The sequence below is a fragment of the Vigna angularis genome, chromosome 1 (genome assembly GCF_016808095.1).
Source record: "Vigna angularis cultivar LongXiaoDou No.4 chromosome 1, ASM1680809v1, whole genome shotgun sequence".
NCBI classification, from domain to species: domain Eukaryota; kingdom Viridiplantae; phylum Streptophyta; class Magnoliopsida; order Fabales; family Fabaceae; genus Vigna; species Vigna angularis.
Genome location: NC_068970.1, coordinates 15,794,083 through 15,812,895, shown reverse-complemented (window position 1 = coordinate 15,812,895; position 18,813 = coordinate 15,794,083). Strand labels below are relative to the sequence as shown.

Here is an 18,813-nt window from a genome sequence, read left to right as displayed (position 1 = left end):
ATGGTATTTGTGTTTATGTTGATGTTGAGGGTCCTGTAGTTGGAGGTTATCCTGATATTCTAATAATCATCTAGTCTCAAGTAGAGAAGGATGAATTATGTGGTGAGAGAGGCAGGAGGTCCTGGTCTATGTGTCGGTTTTGGACATAGTGTTGAGGACTAACCTTGTGGATGGTATGGAGTATTTTGGAAGTGTATTTGTAAGAGGAAGTAGAAGTCATCACAAGTGCATAACCTCCCGTGACCGCTCATCAACATATCATCCGAATGAGTGTCTATTGAGTATTGTGGGATGAGTGTCTATTGAGTATTGTGGAATGAGTGTCCATTGGGTATTGTGGAACGATTGTCTATTGAGTATTGTGGAACAAATGTCTATTAAGTATTGTGGGACGAGTGTCTATTAGTAATTGTGGTATTGTGGGATGAGTATCTATGATGCGATTATTGTATGATGGTATGAGGATGTCTGACATAATTATTATATGATGTTTGTTGGAGTGTATCAAAGTAATTATGCATGTTTTATAAATGATTGGTTGCATGTTAGCTCACCCTACTTATTTGTGTATGTGCTGTTTGTGTATGTGCGATGATCGTATAATTTGTTATACGGGAGCAGATGGAGAAATGTCGTCTGATTCAGTGCCAATGAAGAAAGAGATAGAATAATAAATTAAAAGAATTCGAGTTATATTTATGAGTTTGTAGTTGAAATCTGAGTCTAAAACACACACACACACATATATATATATATATATATATATATATATATATATATATATATATATATATATATATATATATATATGTCAACTATGAGTTTTTAAGTGTGACATTAAGGAATGTTACCTTAAATATAATGCTACAATATATAAATTATGAATTATCAAGTGTGAGATTACGGGATGTTACAATATATCTATCAACATTGTCACCTCAATTATTGTTACCTATAAAAGTTAAGTTTACCTTACATTTATATACCTAAACACATTATGCACAGAGATAATACAGAGATATATTGTATGGGCTTAGTTTCATGTTTTTCTCTATCTTTTTTTTCTCCATTCCGATTTTTGCATCAAACTTCCTTTCGGCCAATTTCTCCACATTTTTCGAAGTTGTAAATTTTGTTGTTGAACCATATATGATTATTAAAACTTTAAATGGTGCTAACACTTTCAAGAAATTTTCAGCACCAATAACTTGATGTATTCAAAATAGCCACAATGCCTCTATTAGCATGCATGTCTTAGTGACTATATTCAAATCTAAGGGAGGAAGCCATCCTAAACCTACTTAATCGGAAACATCTTATAACAACAAACCGTAACCAAACAGGAAGAGTGAGAACATAGCTGTTTAAAGAGTGGCTTGTGTTGCATAAATTGCGATTGTTGACGTCGTGGAAGGATTTCGGAAGAAATTCTTAACATATTCAATAAGCGATCAAAAAAGTCAGAGATGATGTATAACAATGATGACAGAAGAATAGAATATAAAAAAACCTTAACAATAAATCAATAATTAATGAAAAAAATTATTAAAAAAAAGAAAATGAAAAGGGTAGACCAGAAATATTTTTAATTTAGAAAATTATCAACAAAAAATAAATAAAAAACACTAATCGTTTAAATTAAAGAAATAATTTTACTTTGATTAATGAAAGGTGTACATAGAATTTTTAACAAATGCAAACAATCAGTCAAAACAAAAAAATAAATAGGTAATAAACTATCTTTCTCTAACTTTCAAGACATCTAATCAATAATAGAAATTCTAAAATAAAATAAATACTATTAAGAATCTGTTTATGTAAAAATCAGGGAAATCAAAGAATGAAAAAAAGAGTGAAAAAATTCCTAATCAATATATTTTCTTCTCTTATCCCTAGTTTAATCCTTTTAATTAAATAAGTAAACTAAACAAGTTTTACACAGTTTATTTACGTGAAGGTTGGGAGAACTGCATCCACAGTAATGCTGTAAAATGTGCAACAATATATTTCCTGTTGTGAACCTTTTCTAATATTCACTAAAATTGTTCCTGTGAATCTTTTATTTTATTTTTATTTGAATATGATCTTCAACTACCATTTAAACCACTGTTTTAAGGAAGTAGTAGATGAATTCAAACCAGCCTTCTTCACCAGAAACCAACTACAATTGCAATGTCCACGTTAAATGGAAAGCTATAGTAATAAGTTTGATTGCTTGAATAAAAAATTGAGAGACTGAATTCCATGAAAGAAAATTTTATGATGAGAAAATAAAATCCTCCCATGCCTCAAATAAAACATAAGTACAAGTTTAAACAGTTAATTCATTCATATATATAAAAACTTATGACAATAGCTAGCAGATTTTTCTTTAAGGTGGCTTTGACTGCCGCAAAAACTATGCTGGTCATAGTATGTATAAAGGCACTGATTGGACATCCCAACTTCGTCTTATTGTTGACCAAAATAATATTTTTCACTATCAACCAAGTCAGAAAAAACTAAATATTAACAATCAAACCCTTTAATGGTAAAAGATTATAAAATAGAAAAAACAATTTTTTTTCTAAAAAAAAAATGTACATTTTCGATCTCCTTTGTACATTTTAGATTAAGTCTCATCGAACATTTCTTTTACTTTCTCAATTTTCAACTTAAACCCAGAGCAAGTAACCCTGGCTGTATCCCTCAAGTGATACTGCAAATGAAAACTGGAAATAAAATACGATCACAGAGAGACCTGAATTTCGATTATTGAGGTCTTTCTACAAAATGCTAAAAGCAAAAAAGTATATTTCAGGTGTGCAACCAAAGCCGAATTTGCAGTTGTTCATTAGAAAATGAACTTCGGAACTAAGTACTAAGCCTGCCTCCGGTTGTTATGTAAAATATAATATAGCATCAGTCACCACTCATCATATCTATCAATAAGTACATGTAAGTATGATATTTGAACATTCCCAGTCTAATGCTTACAATTTTATAGTAGAAAATCATTTGAACAGGCAGATGATGTTATCTTTTAAACTCCAAATCAGAATTTGTCTTTTATGCAAAGTTGATAATGATTTGATTAAGCTAATGGATGCAAAAAATAAGAGAAACCTAATCAAACCAAATAACGATAGGAGAACATAATATACATTCGGAGAGATCAAAAAGCATGCAATGATTGCAGTTAACTTTCAACCTCATCAGTGTCTTCCATCAAAGTCGGCTTGGAGCCACTAAGGAAGCAAGGAGATGCAGTGCCTCCAATAAATTGAACTGATGATTTGGCTGATTAACTATAAGCACGCTATCCTAAGCCTGTCAAATATGGAAAAGCCTGTCAAACATGGAAAGTCATTTGATGCATCAGAAATAATTTAAGAAACCAACTAGAAGCTCTGAATTGAAAAGATTATCACTGTAATCGACTCTATTAATTAATCTATATATACTCATATGATATCATGTTTTTCTTTCCTTACAGGGATGTAAACTACTAAAAATCAACTAAAGCTGCCCCTTGCATCTAAAACCTAGTGCTGGGAATCAACACAAGAAAACTAGCATAATTGTTGTTGTTATCTTCGTCATTGTTTTCTTTTCAAATTCCAATCCAACACCTTCTTCATTGCTTTCTTTTCAAATTTCAATCCAACACCTTCTTCTCCTCTTTACAAAATTCCACTCTCTGTACCTTCCCAAATCTCTAACACTTGTCTGAATTGACTTCACCTCTGCAAGAATCAACCACTTACGGATTAGTTTCTGGTAAAAATCACGAAGCATGTTAAGAGTCAGGTTCTGAATGTGAAAGCTTGCTAAAATCACATTGAAAACATGACAAAGCAAACAAAATAAAAGACAAACAAGGAAAAGAAAGAACCTTCGTAGGTGTATCAGGGATTCTGTATGCATCCGCAGTTATCCCCACCAACCATAAGCCAGGGAAAACACTCTACAAATAAAGAAACAAAAAAAAAATAAGAAATAGGTTTAGAAAACAGAAGCAGGGAAAAGGTGGAAGGAGAGAAAAGTGAGAAAGTTAAGAGGCATACATCCATTTGTTTCTGGACGTTCTTGGGCCGCTTCCTGGGCCTGCGGGCGGGTCTGGAGCCAGTCATGACGAAGATGTCCTCTTCGATCTCTTCTCTAGAAAGAGCGATCCAGAATTTCCTTTTCTCCTTCTTCTCGGCGCACTGAGTGTCCGCGAACCCTCGTAGCCGGAGGGACTTCGGAGCGGGGTTCTCGCCGTTTCGCACCACGGCGTCGTGAAACTCTCCCGCGCCGTTGTTGGCGTGGTTCCGTGAAGGACCAGTTCCGATCTCGAGCGCAGACTTGGGGAGCGCGGGTTTGCGGGGTCGCAAGTTCCAGGGCTTTTGCACAGCCTCCTCGGCGTCCTCGATGTCGCGCTTCGCAGCTTCGTCGTCAGTTTCATCGTTGCACGACGGCGCCTGAAGTGGTTGTGGTGGTGGAGCTAGCGGCTTGAGGGAGCAGGTGGGGAGTGCGAATCGGTTGCGAGCGGTCCTGGATCCAAGGCGGTGGGGGCGGGAGTCGGGGTCGGAATCAGGTTCGGAGGCGTGATCGGAGGGGTGGGAGGAGGGGCGGCGGCAGCGGTGGTGATGCGCTGCGTTGGTGTGGTGGTTCTTGCCGCTGGCTCCCCATTTCAAGAAGGGAAGGGCGAAGTTGTGCAGAGGCTGGGACTTCACCGGAGGCTGCGCCGGTGCGGTGGACATTCGGAAACGCAGAAAGCTCTGAAAGCTGGGGGAGGATTGTGTGTTTGCAAACGGTGTTGTTGGGAATGAGAGTAAGAAAATGGGGGGAAAAGGAAGAAGAGAAGAGGAAGAAGTATGATATATAATGGAAACTTATGAGTAGAGAGAACAGAGAGTTGGTTCTTCCTTCCCTGCTCACTCTTCTCTTTGTGTTGCGGTGCTTAAATTCTAATACTTTTTCTTCACTTTTTTACCCTTCACCTTTCTCTCTTATTACTTCTAATTCTCCCCTTTTTGGATTTTAGGGTCCCAATCCCACGGCCCACTTCTGGATGCCGCCCCGCCCCAAACCATGTATTTCTTTGCAACCGCGGCGGTCCTAACCCAAACAAAAACACAACTGTTTAATGCCAATTTCTTAGTCAATCTTGCACATCCTAAATCTCATTCTTCACATTTAACCCTAATTCAATCTTCTACTTTCCATCTTATCAAATGCCACTTTTATTTTATTTTTTCAAAACATGAATTTACTTCTTTTACTGTAATCACAGTTTGAATTTGTTGTATATTATATGAACATGGTAGTTAGTTTAAAATCGAATGATTACACCATTCAAAAATATTTGAATAGACTAGACGGTGTAATAACACAAATTAAAGTGACGAACTTTAAGTCATAATTAGGATTGATAATGATTAACTTAAATTAAAGCACAACAATTATTAATTGAGTCATAATTAGGTTGGTGTTAATCCAAAAACCATTTAAAAATTTATAAATACAAGTTTGAGGTAGTATTGTAGGATGATGACATTTAATATGCATTTATTACTAAAATGGTTGAATCTTTGCTCACTTTAACATTAGAATACCTCCTACAAATAATTTCTTAGTACAAACATAATGAAAATATAAAGAATTAGACCAACTATGACCTAAAAAAAAATTAAACGAACCAACTTAGAAAACTTATAACTTTAACCTCACAAACTAAAACATGTTAAATTATTTTATTAACGTGTTACAATGGGAGTCAATGTCTATATTTGTATACAATGAAAGAAATTAATTTTTATAATAAAAAATTACTTATTAACATGAGAAGAAGAAAATCCGTTGAAAAATGCTAAAAGATATTTATTTTCATATTCTAACCTTGACATGATTACACTCATCCATGAGAGTCAAGAGTTCTTGAGTAGTATGAACATTCAACATTTCCCATTTTACTTAGTTTAGTTAAAATATTTCATTTGATATGATAAAATATTGGAATCCCTCGAGTAAGTATTCATGCCAGAATCAATATGATCATAAATACCTTCTAAAAGTGAACAATTATGCAGGAAATAAATTTGGGTGCCTTGAAGAACTACCTTGAGTCACTTCAGAAACTCACCCTACCAATTTTCCTTTTATCTTGTCAATAATGGAACGAAAAACAATATTCTTTGCTCACCTAGTCAAAATTGGAAAGTCAAGGTACCAATCAATTCTTTTGATCTAAAACCAGTAATAGAAATAAATCTTTCGACTATCTTCCTTGACACAATCTTACAAGCTAAAAATCTGATTTTTGTTTAAATCAACAAACAAGAAAGAATACAAGACCTTATATTCACTTGACTTTTAAGAAGTGGTGATTGTGATAAATAGAAGATAATCATTAGTGAAGAAAATGTGAAATATGTGGTTAATTAGTAGGAATACCAATTGGCTACCATTGATTTACTTGCATTTCTACCTTAGCAAGCAAAGCAATATTTCCTAATCATATGAAAAAGATAGGAAGCATAGGAATTCCCTGTCTCATCTTAAACCTATAGAAGAACAGACTTTTGTAAATATTCCATTTTAAGAGAGAATAGATTATTGGATTAGAGGTAGTGTCATGTTATTTTATTTTGTATGAACAATTAATGATTATATGGTAATCATTTTCTCTCTCTGGTCAAAACTCCAAAAGTGATATCTAAATTAAGTTTATTGTAGTGATTGACTTAGATAGAATCAAAGACATTTTCATTATGCTAAAAAAAGTTAAGGTTAAAAGAATTTTTTTAAAATAAATGAAGATGTTGTTATAAAATAATGGTAGTAAAACTTAACTCACACGAAAGACGGTTAGAAATTTAAATATAAGTTAAAAATCTTATATTAATTGAATAATATATAAAAAAATTATAAATATTAAAGGTTTAATCATTTCGGAGGTCTTTATTTTCGGGCAGAATCTCAATTTGGTCCTTTTCTTTCTCGGTGTCTCAATTGGGTCCTATTTTTGTGAAAATTGCAACAATTCAGCCCTTGCCGTTAAATTGAGCCTAACGACGTCAATATCTGATAAACGTGGCACGCTGTACTGATTTGTACTGCTTTTTTTTGCTTGACGTGGATAAATGATGTGTATTAAGATAGTTTTAAAATTAAAAACTTTGTAAAATTAGGAGAAAAGTTAAAGGACAGAATGGAGAGTGGACAATTGAGGAAGTATGGTTTGACCGATGTAGTGCGCTAATTGGTCGAATATCATGAGGGAGACTTCCTAGAGCCTGGGCTCGGGAGAAGTGACCCACTGGAAGAGGAGGGGGAGGAGGTTGGACTAGGCGGAGGGGTCGTCAGGGAGAATTGTGGCGGCGAGTTCGGAGATGGTGTCGTAGAGCTTCTTGGGGATGGATTTGATGGGCTCTTGTTGGAGCGAGGAGAGGAGGACGAAGTGGAGGGAGGAGCGAGCGGCCGGGGAGAGGAGTGACTAGAGGAAAGAGTCGTGGTGGTGCGTGAGGTGGCGGCGGCGGAGGATAGCGGACATGGTTCGGGTCTCCGGTTTGGGGGCGGTGTGGAGGAGGTGGGCTAGGCCAAGGAGGAGGGATTCTGGGCGGGTATGCTTGTAGAGGTTGAAGAGAGACTCAAGCTGAGAACGCTGGTCATTGGAGAAGGACATCAAGTGTGAAATTAGAGATTCGAGATGAGTAGAATCCGAGCCGAGAATTAGCGTCACTTGGGCTTTGTTCTACGTGAGATCGTTGGCCATCGATGTCTGTGTTTTACCGATTAAGAATAGAAGAACAGGGGAATTGAGAAACTGTGTTGTGGTGCGTAGAGAAGAAGAGTGAAAAAAGCGAGGGAAAACGAAAAACAAAGGTGGAACGACAAAGGTTTGTGTTTTCTAATATGTTTGAGGGAGGGATTTTAAATGGCGGATTGGGTTTCGATGTCTGCATTGCTGTCCTTTGTTGCCTCCACTCTTCCCACAACTCCGACAAAGACGACAATTGCATGCTCTCTGTCAACGTCAACTTCAATTAAAACCTAAATCCCCAAATTCATACCCAAATTTGTGAAATTGATTGAACCTTGCACGAACCCTACAAGAACCCCACAATGTCAAGACAAACTTCTCCCAATCACAATCCCTAATTAACATGTTGAACGGATCTCTCGGATGCCCTTAAAGCTGCCATGGAAAAAGGTAAGAGCTTTGCCTCCACTAGACTTCGTCGACGACCACCGCCGGGGTCAGTGGGTTTCTCCCCAACCGCCACCTCCGCGGCTACCATTCCCGTCTTTAGCACCATCATCAAAAACACCAAAACCCTACTTTCCATTTGTTTGTTTTTAAAAAAATATAAATATACACGTCAGACAGAGTAGCCCCTACACGTCAATTAAAAACTCATTCCAGCATGTCACGTCAACAAGACATTGACGTCCTTGGGTTCAATTTAACAGCAAGGACCGAATTGTTGCAATTTTTGTAAAAATAAGACCCAATTGAGACGTCGAGAAAGAAAAGGACCAAATTAAAATTCTATCCAAAAATAAAAACTTCCGGAATGATTAAACCAATATTAAACTATAAGATTTTGTGTTAAAAGGATATGATAATCTCTTAGATTTATTTTCACTTACTAATCATGAATATTTATAATATTCTTTTAAAAAATAATATCCCAACAACAAATCTAGACCATTTTGATAAAATATTCAAAATCCATAAAACTATCATACTTTTCCTAGATTAAAAATATAAATATGCGTATCATTAAAACACTTTTTAGATTAATCAGGGCTTTGCTTTTATTCTTTTTAAGCCATTATACTTCTCTTGAACACATACAAGAGAAGTTGTCTTTTTATCACACTTGATCATAATGTTCTCCCGTGAAAAATACATGTTATTAGTAAAAAAAATTGGTTTATATTTTAAATTCAATTTACACCTTTTAAGGAATTTTATAAATATGCAACCAAAAATAATAAAATAAACTAGTACAATTATTTATATACTAGGGAACATAGAGATGCTTTATATCTGTGTTTATTTATATATAAAAATATAATTTAATGTATATAAATAATTTTATAAAAATAACGATAAACTATATTATTATTTTTAGTTAGGATTAATACCGTTACTTTTAATCTAAGAATGTTATCGTTATGTATTTTATTTTATCAAATAATAAAGCTGTTTTAATTTAATAAAGTAAAATTGTTTGGTTAAAACTAATTATTTTAAAATTTTCAAATTACATGATAAAAATATTTTTTTTATAACTTACGTATTTTGTTGTGTATTATTTTAAAAACTTGTAAATTTTGATTTTAAAAATTAATAACATTAAGTAAAAACATACTAGCATTGAGAAAACAATTAAAATTACAAAGAAAACTGTTAAAGGCATAGAAAATAATGAAGATCCTTCAGCTTGAGGCTTCGAAACCTATGTAAAAAAATGCATGAAATGTAATGCAAAACTATCATATAAAATTTACAAATATATCTACAGCTTTAGAAATAGTTTTAGTTTGACGGCAAATACGAAAAAAAAAAAACTTAATAAATGGACCAGGCAAAAGATTGTAAGATAAATTGAAGATTTATTTTTGTCCTATCAATTAATTTCATTTATTACCTAAAGGGGTTTAGATTCTATACATCAGTTGGTGTGTTTTATAAAATAATATATTTTTCAAAATAAAAGTAATTTCTTATATTAAAATTATTTTTATTAATATAACTTAAATTTAAAAACATTATTTAGTTTTTATTTTTTAAACAGGCTAAAATGGTTAATTGATCTAAGACCAGATTTCTTTAAAAAATTAACTAGACCAATCTCATACAATAGTTTTAAGTGCTATGTTAAGCTGTAACAAGTCAACTTATTGAACAATTCTAAATAGGTTTTAATTGCCTGCACTCCTATGATTTCTTTTTGTACCATCGTGGAGTGTGTTAAAAATCCAAAATGTAAGAAAATAAAATAAAAAATTATATATATATATATATATATATATATATATATATATATATATATATATATATTACAAGAGTGATATTTTTTAATGTAATAAGTGTAAAAAATTTATAACTTTCATTTGTAAAAAAAAATGGTTGATCGTGTAGATGAAAATGTACATGTAGAAGATGCACATAAGAGTGATGAATGAGAAAGGATTTCTTAGGAGACAATAGGTACATCATTTTTTGTTAATATTGTTAATAAATTATGCTAATGACAATGTTAAGACTTTGTGAGGATCATGGGGTAAGAAATAAAACTTATTTAATTATCATACATATTATGTGTTGAGAAGGGAGTTTCTTTGTGTTAAGATTTGAATGTTGATTTTGTAGAATTCTAGGATATTAAAAGTTGGTTTCTCATGGACAAAGGTAAAATAAATTTGGGGTCAACATAAGCTAATTGAGGCTTTGACGCATAATCATAGTTTGTTTCTCTTTTATAATGTTATTTTTTATCATTACTATTAATTATTTTATGTTAACAAAATTAACTTTTCTTTATTTTTCAACTTGTTTAATCCTTTGTTTAATCCTTTGTTATAACTTTTGTAAGTAATAGAATATTTGTTACTCTTATATAAGTATAATATCTATAATTTTTTTTGTCAATTATTTAAACACAAAACATTTTGGTTAAGTCAAGTAGGAAGGAAGTTCATATGAATGTTGAATATGAAATTTCTAAAAGATAACTTGTGTTGGGAACCATTAGGTTCATGTACAACATCATGAAGTATAAGAAGATTTTTTTGTTAGAGTTAGGCACCACTTGCTAGTCATGCTCACTATCGGACATAAATTCACTAAGGCCTGATGCCATTTGGACAAAGGCATACATTTCATGCCTTTGCATGCAGATGCCTAACTTATAATAGCTTGCATTGGGTGTCACTTTTGTTGTTTGCTGACAAAAAAAGAAGATGAACATCTTGTTTCAATAAAGAGTTTTGATGATGATGACTCATGGAGAAATACTAAAACTTAAAAAATGCTTAGATACAAGACATACATTCAAGACCTAAGAATTTAATTGTTGACGTCTTGTAACGTGTGTATATTATTTAAGTTAGTTCAATAGTCAATAGGCAAAACCCAGGTAGCATAACACTCAGAAAAAGTTTTATTTTTCATAAAAACCTTTGTAATAATCTATCCAATTAAAATCAAGTTTTTTCATAAGAATCTCTCTAATAATTGATTATCATTGTTGGTAATCAATTGTCATAGCGAGGAATATTTTTTTAGAAAGGTTTATGTGATAATTGATTATCACTTGAGATAATCGATTGTCAGCGACAATTGTGACCAAACTCTTCAGTTTCTTAATCTAATTTTCAAAAGAGAAACTTTGTATATTTTAGCTAAACCTAGTTTCCAAAATAACTTTTCTTTTCAGAAGTTTATGTTGTGCTGCCAAAAGAAACTCACTGTATTTTGAAAAGGGGTTTTGTAAAACCTAATGTGAGTAGAGTGAAAACTTTCACTAAGTATGTCTTAAGTGATTGAGTGCTTTTGTTGTGGCTAGAAAAAATTGTTCATGCTTTGTGTGTTCAAATGAGGTGTTGTTCATCTTTCATGTCTTAAAGAGAGGTGCTTTCTAACACAAACTTTATTCTCAGTGATTGTAAGTTATGGTTGTTTGTTAGTGATTGGTTAATCCCTCTTTAGAGAGATTAACAACTAGACATAGGTTCTTTTGATCCAAACCAGTATAAAACTATTTGTGTATTTCTCTTTTTCCTTATACTTTTTATTTTTGTCTAAAGGAATCAAATTTATTTGAAAAGTCAGTTTTAAAAGGGGGACATTTTTAAAAGACACAATTTTATTAAGTAAACTAATTCACCTCTCCTTTGGACTCAATTTTTCTTCTCTCCCAAAAAGATTGGGGATTCTTTATCTAGCTCGAGTTAGGGACGTGTGTTTTTAGATTTTTGGGTTGTTAGGAATTTCTTGAAGATGTTCATTTTGTTCCTTGATTATCCACCTTCCTTCATACTTCATATTTTCCTTTTGTGCTACAATGAAAGGTTATACCCATTTTGTTGAGGTTAGATGCAAGTGACTGGATTCTCATATGATTTCTATTGTTTATATATGTGTGTCTTTTCATTCAATGTTAGTATGTTACTTCTATCATAAATGGTTGATTTGGATTGGTCAATCATAGCTTGTCAACAAGGAAGAGTGATGGTTGTATAAAGTGAAATTAAATATAAAGAGTGATGTAGTCGAATACAAGGTTAAACTTGTTGCAAAAGTTTTTTTTTTCATAAATAACAAGGCTTGGACTAGTTACAATATTAGAAACCATAAGACTAATGGTTCTTGTGACAAATTATCATTGTTGACCAATACATGAAATGGATGTCAAATATGCTTTCTTAAATCCATAACTAGGGGAGAAAGTAGTTGTATCACAACCACCTATGTTTAAAATTAAAGACAAGAAAGAAAGAGCAATTGTATGTATTGCATAAGACTTCATATGATTTAAAGCAAGTTCAAAGAACCTAAAACAAAAGAATTGACGACTTCTTCATGTAGTTTGAGAATTTTGAAGTGCACCATTAAGTATGGTATGTACATAAATAGATTGAATATGACTAGCTTGTTAATACCATGTCTATATATCGATGATATAGTATTAACAAAAAGAAAAGTTCAAGAAATCGATACATTCAAGTAGGATATTAAGGTTGAATTTGAAATAACTAATTTTCTTTTGACAGAGTTCAAGTGAATAAAAGGTGAAATTTTCATGCATGAAAGCAAATATATAATTGATGTGTTGGAAAGGTTTTAGATATTGAATTTCAATCTAGTTTCAACAATTGATGTTGATAAGATGCTTGACAAGTATTAAAGAGATCAAACGGTAAACAAGGCTTTATATAGGTAGATAGTAAGATCTCTAAGATATATGATAACTTTTATAGCAAGAAAACTCATACACTTTTATTAATCAAGTGACCAATATAAATACATATTACAAGACATTGTTATACAAATTAAGATAAAATAACAATCACTAAAAAGGTTCATAATTAAGCTAAGAATATATCTCCTAATTATAATGACTAATGAAATAAAATAAATTATCGTAATAATCGTAATATCTCAATAATATGAAGGCAGTAAAACAATCTCTCATTTGTTCACTGGTAAGGAAAAAATAGACTGTGGATTGATGATTCTTAATCAATTTAACAACTTAAATCATAATATGATTAAATATCGTTATATTAACTTGTGTAGAGATAAAGTTAACATGAAAAACACCACATGCTATACATTATGCTTGTGAAATAATGTTCTAATTTTTTAGTGCTAAAAATATAATTTGTTGTGACTTTATCTTTGTGTGAAATTTAATATATAGCTAATAATATGGGTGCTTGCCAAATATTGAATAATCACTTAAAGAATATAAGATAAGAATTAAGAAAAACATTAATAATGGATAACAAGTCAACAAAAATTATACATGCTAGAAATAAAAATGTTGAGCTACAAACCAAATTCGTAAAAGAAATTTGAGACTAAAACTTTGCAAATCAAACTTAAGAATCAAATTATAGACATTTTGATAAAGTATTTAAAGAAAGAAAAGTTCAAAAAGTTTAAAGTTAAACTTGGATTTATATACTTAGAGAAGATTAATTAAAAAAATATTTAAATAATAATTCATATTAATGAGTATGATCACATATCAACAATTTATTAATTAAAAATTCTTTCTTAATATAATGTTGTGTTTGTTATTTTCAATAAGATGAATAAAGTAGTGCAATTGTTGAATTTTGAATATTATTTGACCATTCTTAAATATGATTTGAAGTATGCAGCACAACACATTTAAACTTCATGTTTCATTCACCAAATATGATTTAAGTTTAAATAAAGTAAAGATTAAATTTACAAATTTATGCTTGTGCTCTTCCTATAAAATAAATTATAAAAAAAATTAATTTAGCGTTTTGTGTTAATGTTTTCTTCTATTACTGTTTTATAATTTTTTTATTATGTGAAATTTGTTTGGACATCAATTTAAATGTTTACAAATTAATATTTTATATCAAGTTATTTTAGAAAACTATTGAATTATAGTAAAATAACTCAATGCAAATTTTAATATTTAATTATATCTTACTTTTAACATAATATTTTAAATATCAATTTCCACTCATTTACTCTTAACTTAAACATTCTTAACTCTATTTTGCTTTTTACTAATTTTTTGTCATTCTTCTTTCTAATTTTCTATCTATGCAATAAAAAAAAAAAATAATGAAAGTGTCTGAGCGGTGGAAAACAATCTATTTCTCTTCAAATCACACACCTTTCAATGTAAATTCCGACATCAAATTAATATGATTGGCACTTCTCTCAATTACATTCACTTGGAATTAATTTTATGAAATTCAATTCTACCTAACTTCAGACCGATCAATTCCTTTTATCTATGCAACTCTCAATAAGTCTCTCTTTATACCAAATACGCATTTATATTTAATTTATCATTCCAATATGATATTTTATATTATGTTTTTAAATATTCTTTTTAAAACAGAAAAGACTCAATTTCATATATTGGTGTACCTTAGTTTCCTCTCAATTCTGGTTCTATGAAGATTTGAACAGTTTTATATTAATCCAATAAGTTGAAAATTAATAATAATTTTCCAATTAAAATTAAATAAAACATAAGAATGTGTTGCAGTGTAAACTACTTTGTATCACTATTTCAGTATCATGTACTGTGAACTAAACCAAATAAATGATAGTATGAAGGTTCTCTAAAAAGGATCTTTTCAACTTTGTGACCTGAAAGTCATTGTTTTCTTTGGGCTTCTTCTCCTTGAGTCCTATATCCTAGGAAGGCAATGACATCATTTTTTTGAAATATAATGACGTTACTTTTGTTCTTTTCACATTCAAAAGTCAACTATTTCTTTTAAATTATCCTAATTTGTTAACATACTTATAAGGAAAACTGTGAAATTCCCTAAAAAAATATCACTTTACCTTATGGTGTACATATTTTCAGGAGGATTTGGTCTCTTCTTACAATAAAATAAATATTTAAAATAATAATAAATATGCATTAGAAAAATATAATATGACACTTTTCAAAATAATATAACTATTTTACAATTTATTTTAGTAATGTAGTAATATACATTAGCATTTCAAATAAAAAAATAAAAATATAATTAAAGTATTAGTATATTAATTATTAAGTGACTTTTTTTTTATTGGAGAAATTTTTAAGTATGACTACTCCAAATGAGCGTGTGTCCTAAGAGTTTCTTTTAATTAGGAGATAAAATAAAAATGAAGTTTGACATCATTATTATAAGTTAAACGTAAAAAATAGAAATATTGTATTAAAAAATCTGAAAAATAATTTATACATAAACTAATTTTAACTGGGAGAGAACTGAATAAGTAAAATAACAATAAACTTTTTTTATTTATGTTTTTTTATTTCAATTATGATTTGTGTTATATAAAGTCTCACAAATTATACTGTTCAAAAATGTGCATTATTATCTAAATATTTGTTTCCTTTGTCATCACTCCAACAATGGTTCATGGGTACGTGCTGAAGACCAACTGATTTCTATGCCTTCTAAAATTCATATAACCAAGTCTACATACAAGTACACGAATAGTAAAGTATGATCACACTTTTTACAATTGGAATATCTTACCATTTACTTTGACTTTCAAACTTCTAAAAAGGTCACACAACTCAAGGCAAAACTTAAAAGTGAAAAAAAAAACATGTTTTTGACTTATTATTTCTTATTTATAAAAGTGCAAATATTGCATTCCCTTTTATTGATGCATATTTCAGATATACTTACATATTAATGGTGGTAAAAGTTTTACCATCCTTTATAGCTTTTTTCAAAATTTTGGGATCTTAACTGTTACATCTACTTGTACAAAAATGTCACTAACACAAAATTAATTTTTAACGTATTTTATTTTAAATTTTTAACATCTATTAAATATCGTATGTCATAGTGAAATATTTGTTGTCTTTGCTCAAACATTAATTAACATTTGTTATATTTATAGTGAAAATTAAACGTTAGATATGTCCATTTGACTGTGTTAAGTAAGAAAAAACATATGCTTTTCAGTGACGTAGAAACTTTTAATGGATAATGCTTATATGCATCTCAATTTGGGAACAAGTTATTTATTCTATTGTTTATATCATAAACTAACTTCTTATACAAATTTTATAAATTTTATCTTTCATTTAAATTTAATTTTTACAAACACTTTGGTTATTCTCTCTTAGAAACATTTAAATGTACTTTTTATCCTAATAAACCTGATAACAAAAATAAATTTCAATTCAGGTCCAGGAGATATTACATAATTTCTAAAACCATTATATATAATCATTTGTATGTTATGTTGTCTAAGTCGTACCAATTATATATAAAAATAAATAAATAAATACATTTAACATAATGTATGTAAAATTCATATTGTAACTATAAGATGTAATATATCATTTTAATAGTATTTAATTATGATAGAAATTCATCACACATTCAATAAAGAAATAATTTACTCAAAAATATACAATATGTTATTACAGTTATCCTCTTACTGTAGCACCAAAAATAAATAAATAAATAAATATATATATATATATATATATAATTTTTAATACTAAGAGTTATTACAATGAAATCAAAGGTATAACAGGGTTTTATAAAAAAACTCTACCATATACATAAAACTGCTCATACTATTCTATGTGTATGCACCTTTGTCATCCAATGCCTAGAAACATTTTCATGATTATTGCAAAAAAGACAACATTAATACAAACAGACAAAGCAAAAGGGTTAGCTAATTTACTAAAAAGAGTGATCATACAACAAAAACAAAGATATTGTACATATACAATTTATATCTAAGTTATATAATCTTTCACCCTAAACTCGACCATCTAGATACATGTATTAATGTCAAACTCTAGGAGTTTTGCACTTGTATGTAGGGGAATAATTTGCCTACTCAAGCTACCACACCTAAGGTTAGTCTGTCAAACATTTATGACCAAAGAAAAACCCATAGACTAAGATCTTTTCCTACTCTTCACACCCCACCCTTCTTTACTTGAGATTTAATGGTTATTAGAATGCTAGAATAACCTTCAGTACAGAATCCCTACATCAATCAATATACTAAATATAACAATTGCAATAACTTCTTAAAATTCTTCTTACATCACATATCATACATATTCATGGTCATGTTATAATCCATGAAGAATCTACAATTCCAAATAAGCATACATTGCATTCATATAAACCAATTTAGTATATGAAGAATCCACAATTTCAAATAAGCATGCTTCATATAGTCTTAACATAAATGCTTCACGTATTTCTTGTATAGCTCCAATTTGGTATGAAATGTCACACATAATGTATTTGGACACCTTTAACTCCTGCTTTTCTACTTTTGCATTTTTCCATTACTCTTTGTGCTAAAACTACATTAGAATCAACATAGAAAAAGAAATGTGAGCTAATAATAACTTTGAACAATCTATAATACTTATACTCTTACATCAATACAAAAACTACTAACATTTTCATTAATCAAGCATTCATAACAACATAATTTATATTATAAAGGAATTCACAAATATATTAATTCTAGACTCAAATTTGGATTTATGCATTGATTCAGACACTAGAAGTCATGCACTTGTCGTGTGATCATTAAAGAAATGTCATGATAGACCCTACTAATCTTCACGGTCCCAATCCCATCATGTTAGGGTAAGTCTTACCTATAGTCTTGCCAAAAAAAGGTCAATTACCTCAATTCTCACTATAAAAACATTTAATTTTCACCACCTAGACTCGATCCTCTGCATGATTCAATGAATCTAGTAGAGTTATGATGACTTCACAAGAATATGTATCCCTAATCAATGTATAATACTAAATTAACCAACATTGTACTTTTCCTTATACACACCAATTTCATACAACACATATAATTTGATAGACCAATCATTTCATCCCATTCATCCATTTTAATTCTTCCAAAACCATCACAAGTCCATGGAATCATACTTGCACAACAAATTCTCCACAGTTTGAACCATTTTATAACATTCATACCCTTCATCATTTCCTCCTCTCCATATAACATATCCACATTTATATAACTCACAAGTTAACCATACTTTATACTAATAATTTAAAGCTAAAATAGGAAATCATCATCATCAACACTAGGAACTCATTCTTCCATTTTCATTTATATAATTCACATAATAACGTCAATGAATCATATTTCTCAAATGAATTTTTGGCATACAACCTAGAATTTATTTGATAGAGAACTATTTCCTAAAACATATATGAGAAGAACTTGAAAAAAAACATTTGCATTTCAAAGGATATATGACAAGGTCAAAGATCAAAACACGTCTCCTTGAATCTTATAATGTTCCATGTAGAAAGAATTTAAAGAACATAAAGATCATAAGTACAATTGAAGAATAATTTAGGAAATTAAATAAATTGTAATTTTATTTTAATTGCAAATAATTTGTTTTTGTTTTTAATTTTTCAAGTTATTTTTGGACTCAATGTCTTTGGGCTTTCTTTTAGGGTTTCTTAGGTGCTTTAAACATTTGTACCTATATATAAGGATACCAAAAATATATGTAGACACTTTTGAGTCTTAGTATATGCATTTGCATTTTTTTAGAGAGGATTCTCTTGGTTCTTGGATTAGAA

The 18,813-nt window shown here is 30.3% G+C and overlaps 1 protein-coding gene across 6 annotated transcripts; it reads right to left on the bottom strand.

Moving 5' to 3' along the window:
• Window positions 1–3,046: 3,046 nt before the first annotated feature.
• LOC108333300 (uncharacterized) lies at window positions 3,047–4,915 on the bottom strand. 6 transcript variants are annotated; one of them, XM_052874807.1, is made up of 4 exons: window positions 4,047–4,915; window positions 3,875–3,946; window positions 3,686–3,756; window positions 3,047–3,328 (listed from the first exon to the last, which is right to left on the bottom strand). In XM_052874807.1, the coding sequence occupies exons 1-4, from the start codon at window positions 4,722–4,724 to the stop codon at window positions 3,313–3,315; spliced, it is 837 nt and encodes a 278-aa protein (XP_052730767.1). In that variant the 5' UTR covers window positions 4,725–4,915; the 3' UTR covers window positions 3,047–3,312. The 6 variants fall into 6 exon arrangements, with proteins under 6 accessions (XP_052730767.1, XP_052730544.1, XP_052731217.1 ...); XM_052874584.1 differs by having other exon boundaries at window positions 3,047–3,309; XM_052875257.1 differs by having other exon boundaries at window positions 3,686–3,725.
• Window positions 4,916–18,813: the final 13,898 nt, after the last annotated feature.

Bases quoted from the DNA above. Each gene is read 5' to 3' on its own strand.
- LOC108333300 (XM_052874370.1), bottom strand. From the start codon at position 4,724: ATGTCCACCGCACCGGCGCAGCCTCCGGTGAAGTCCCAGCCTCTGCAC. The intron at 3,947-4,046 runs GTATGCCTCTTA...CTTTATTTGTAG, and splicing joins ACGTCCAGAAACAAATGGAT to AGTGTTTTCCCTGGCTTATG. The intron at 3,757-3,874 runs GTTCTTTCTTTT...GATTTTTACCAG, and splicing joins TCCCTGATACACCTACGAAG to AAACTAATCCGTAAGTGGTT.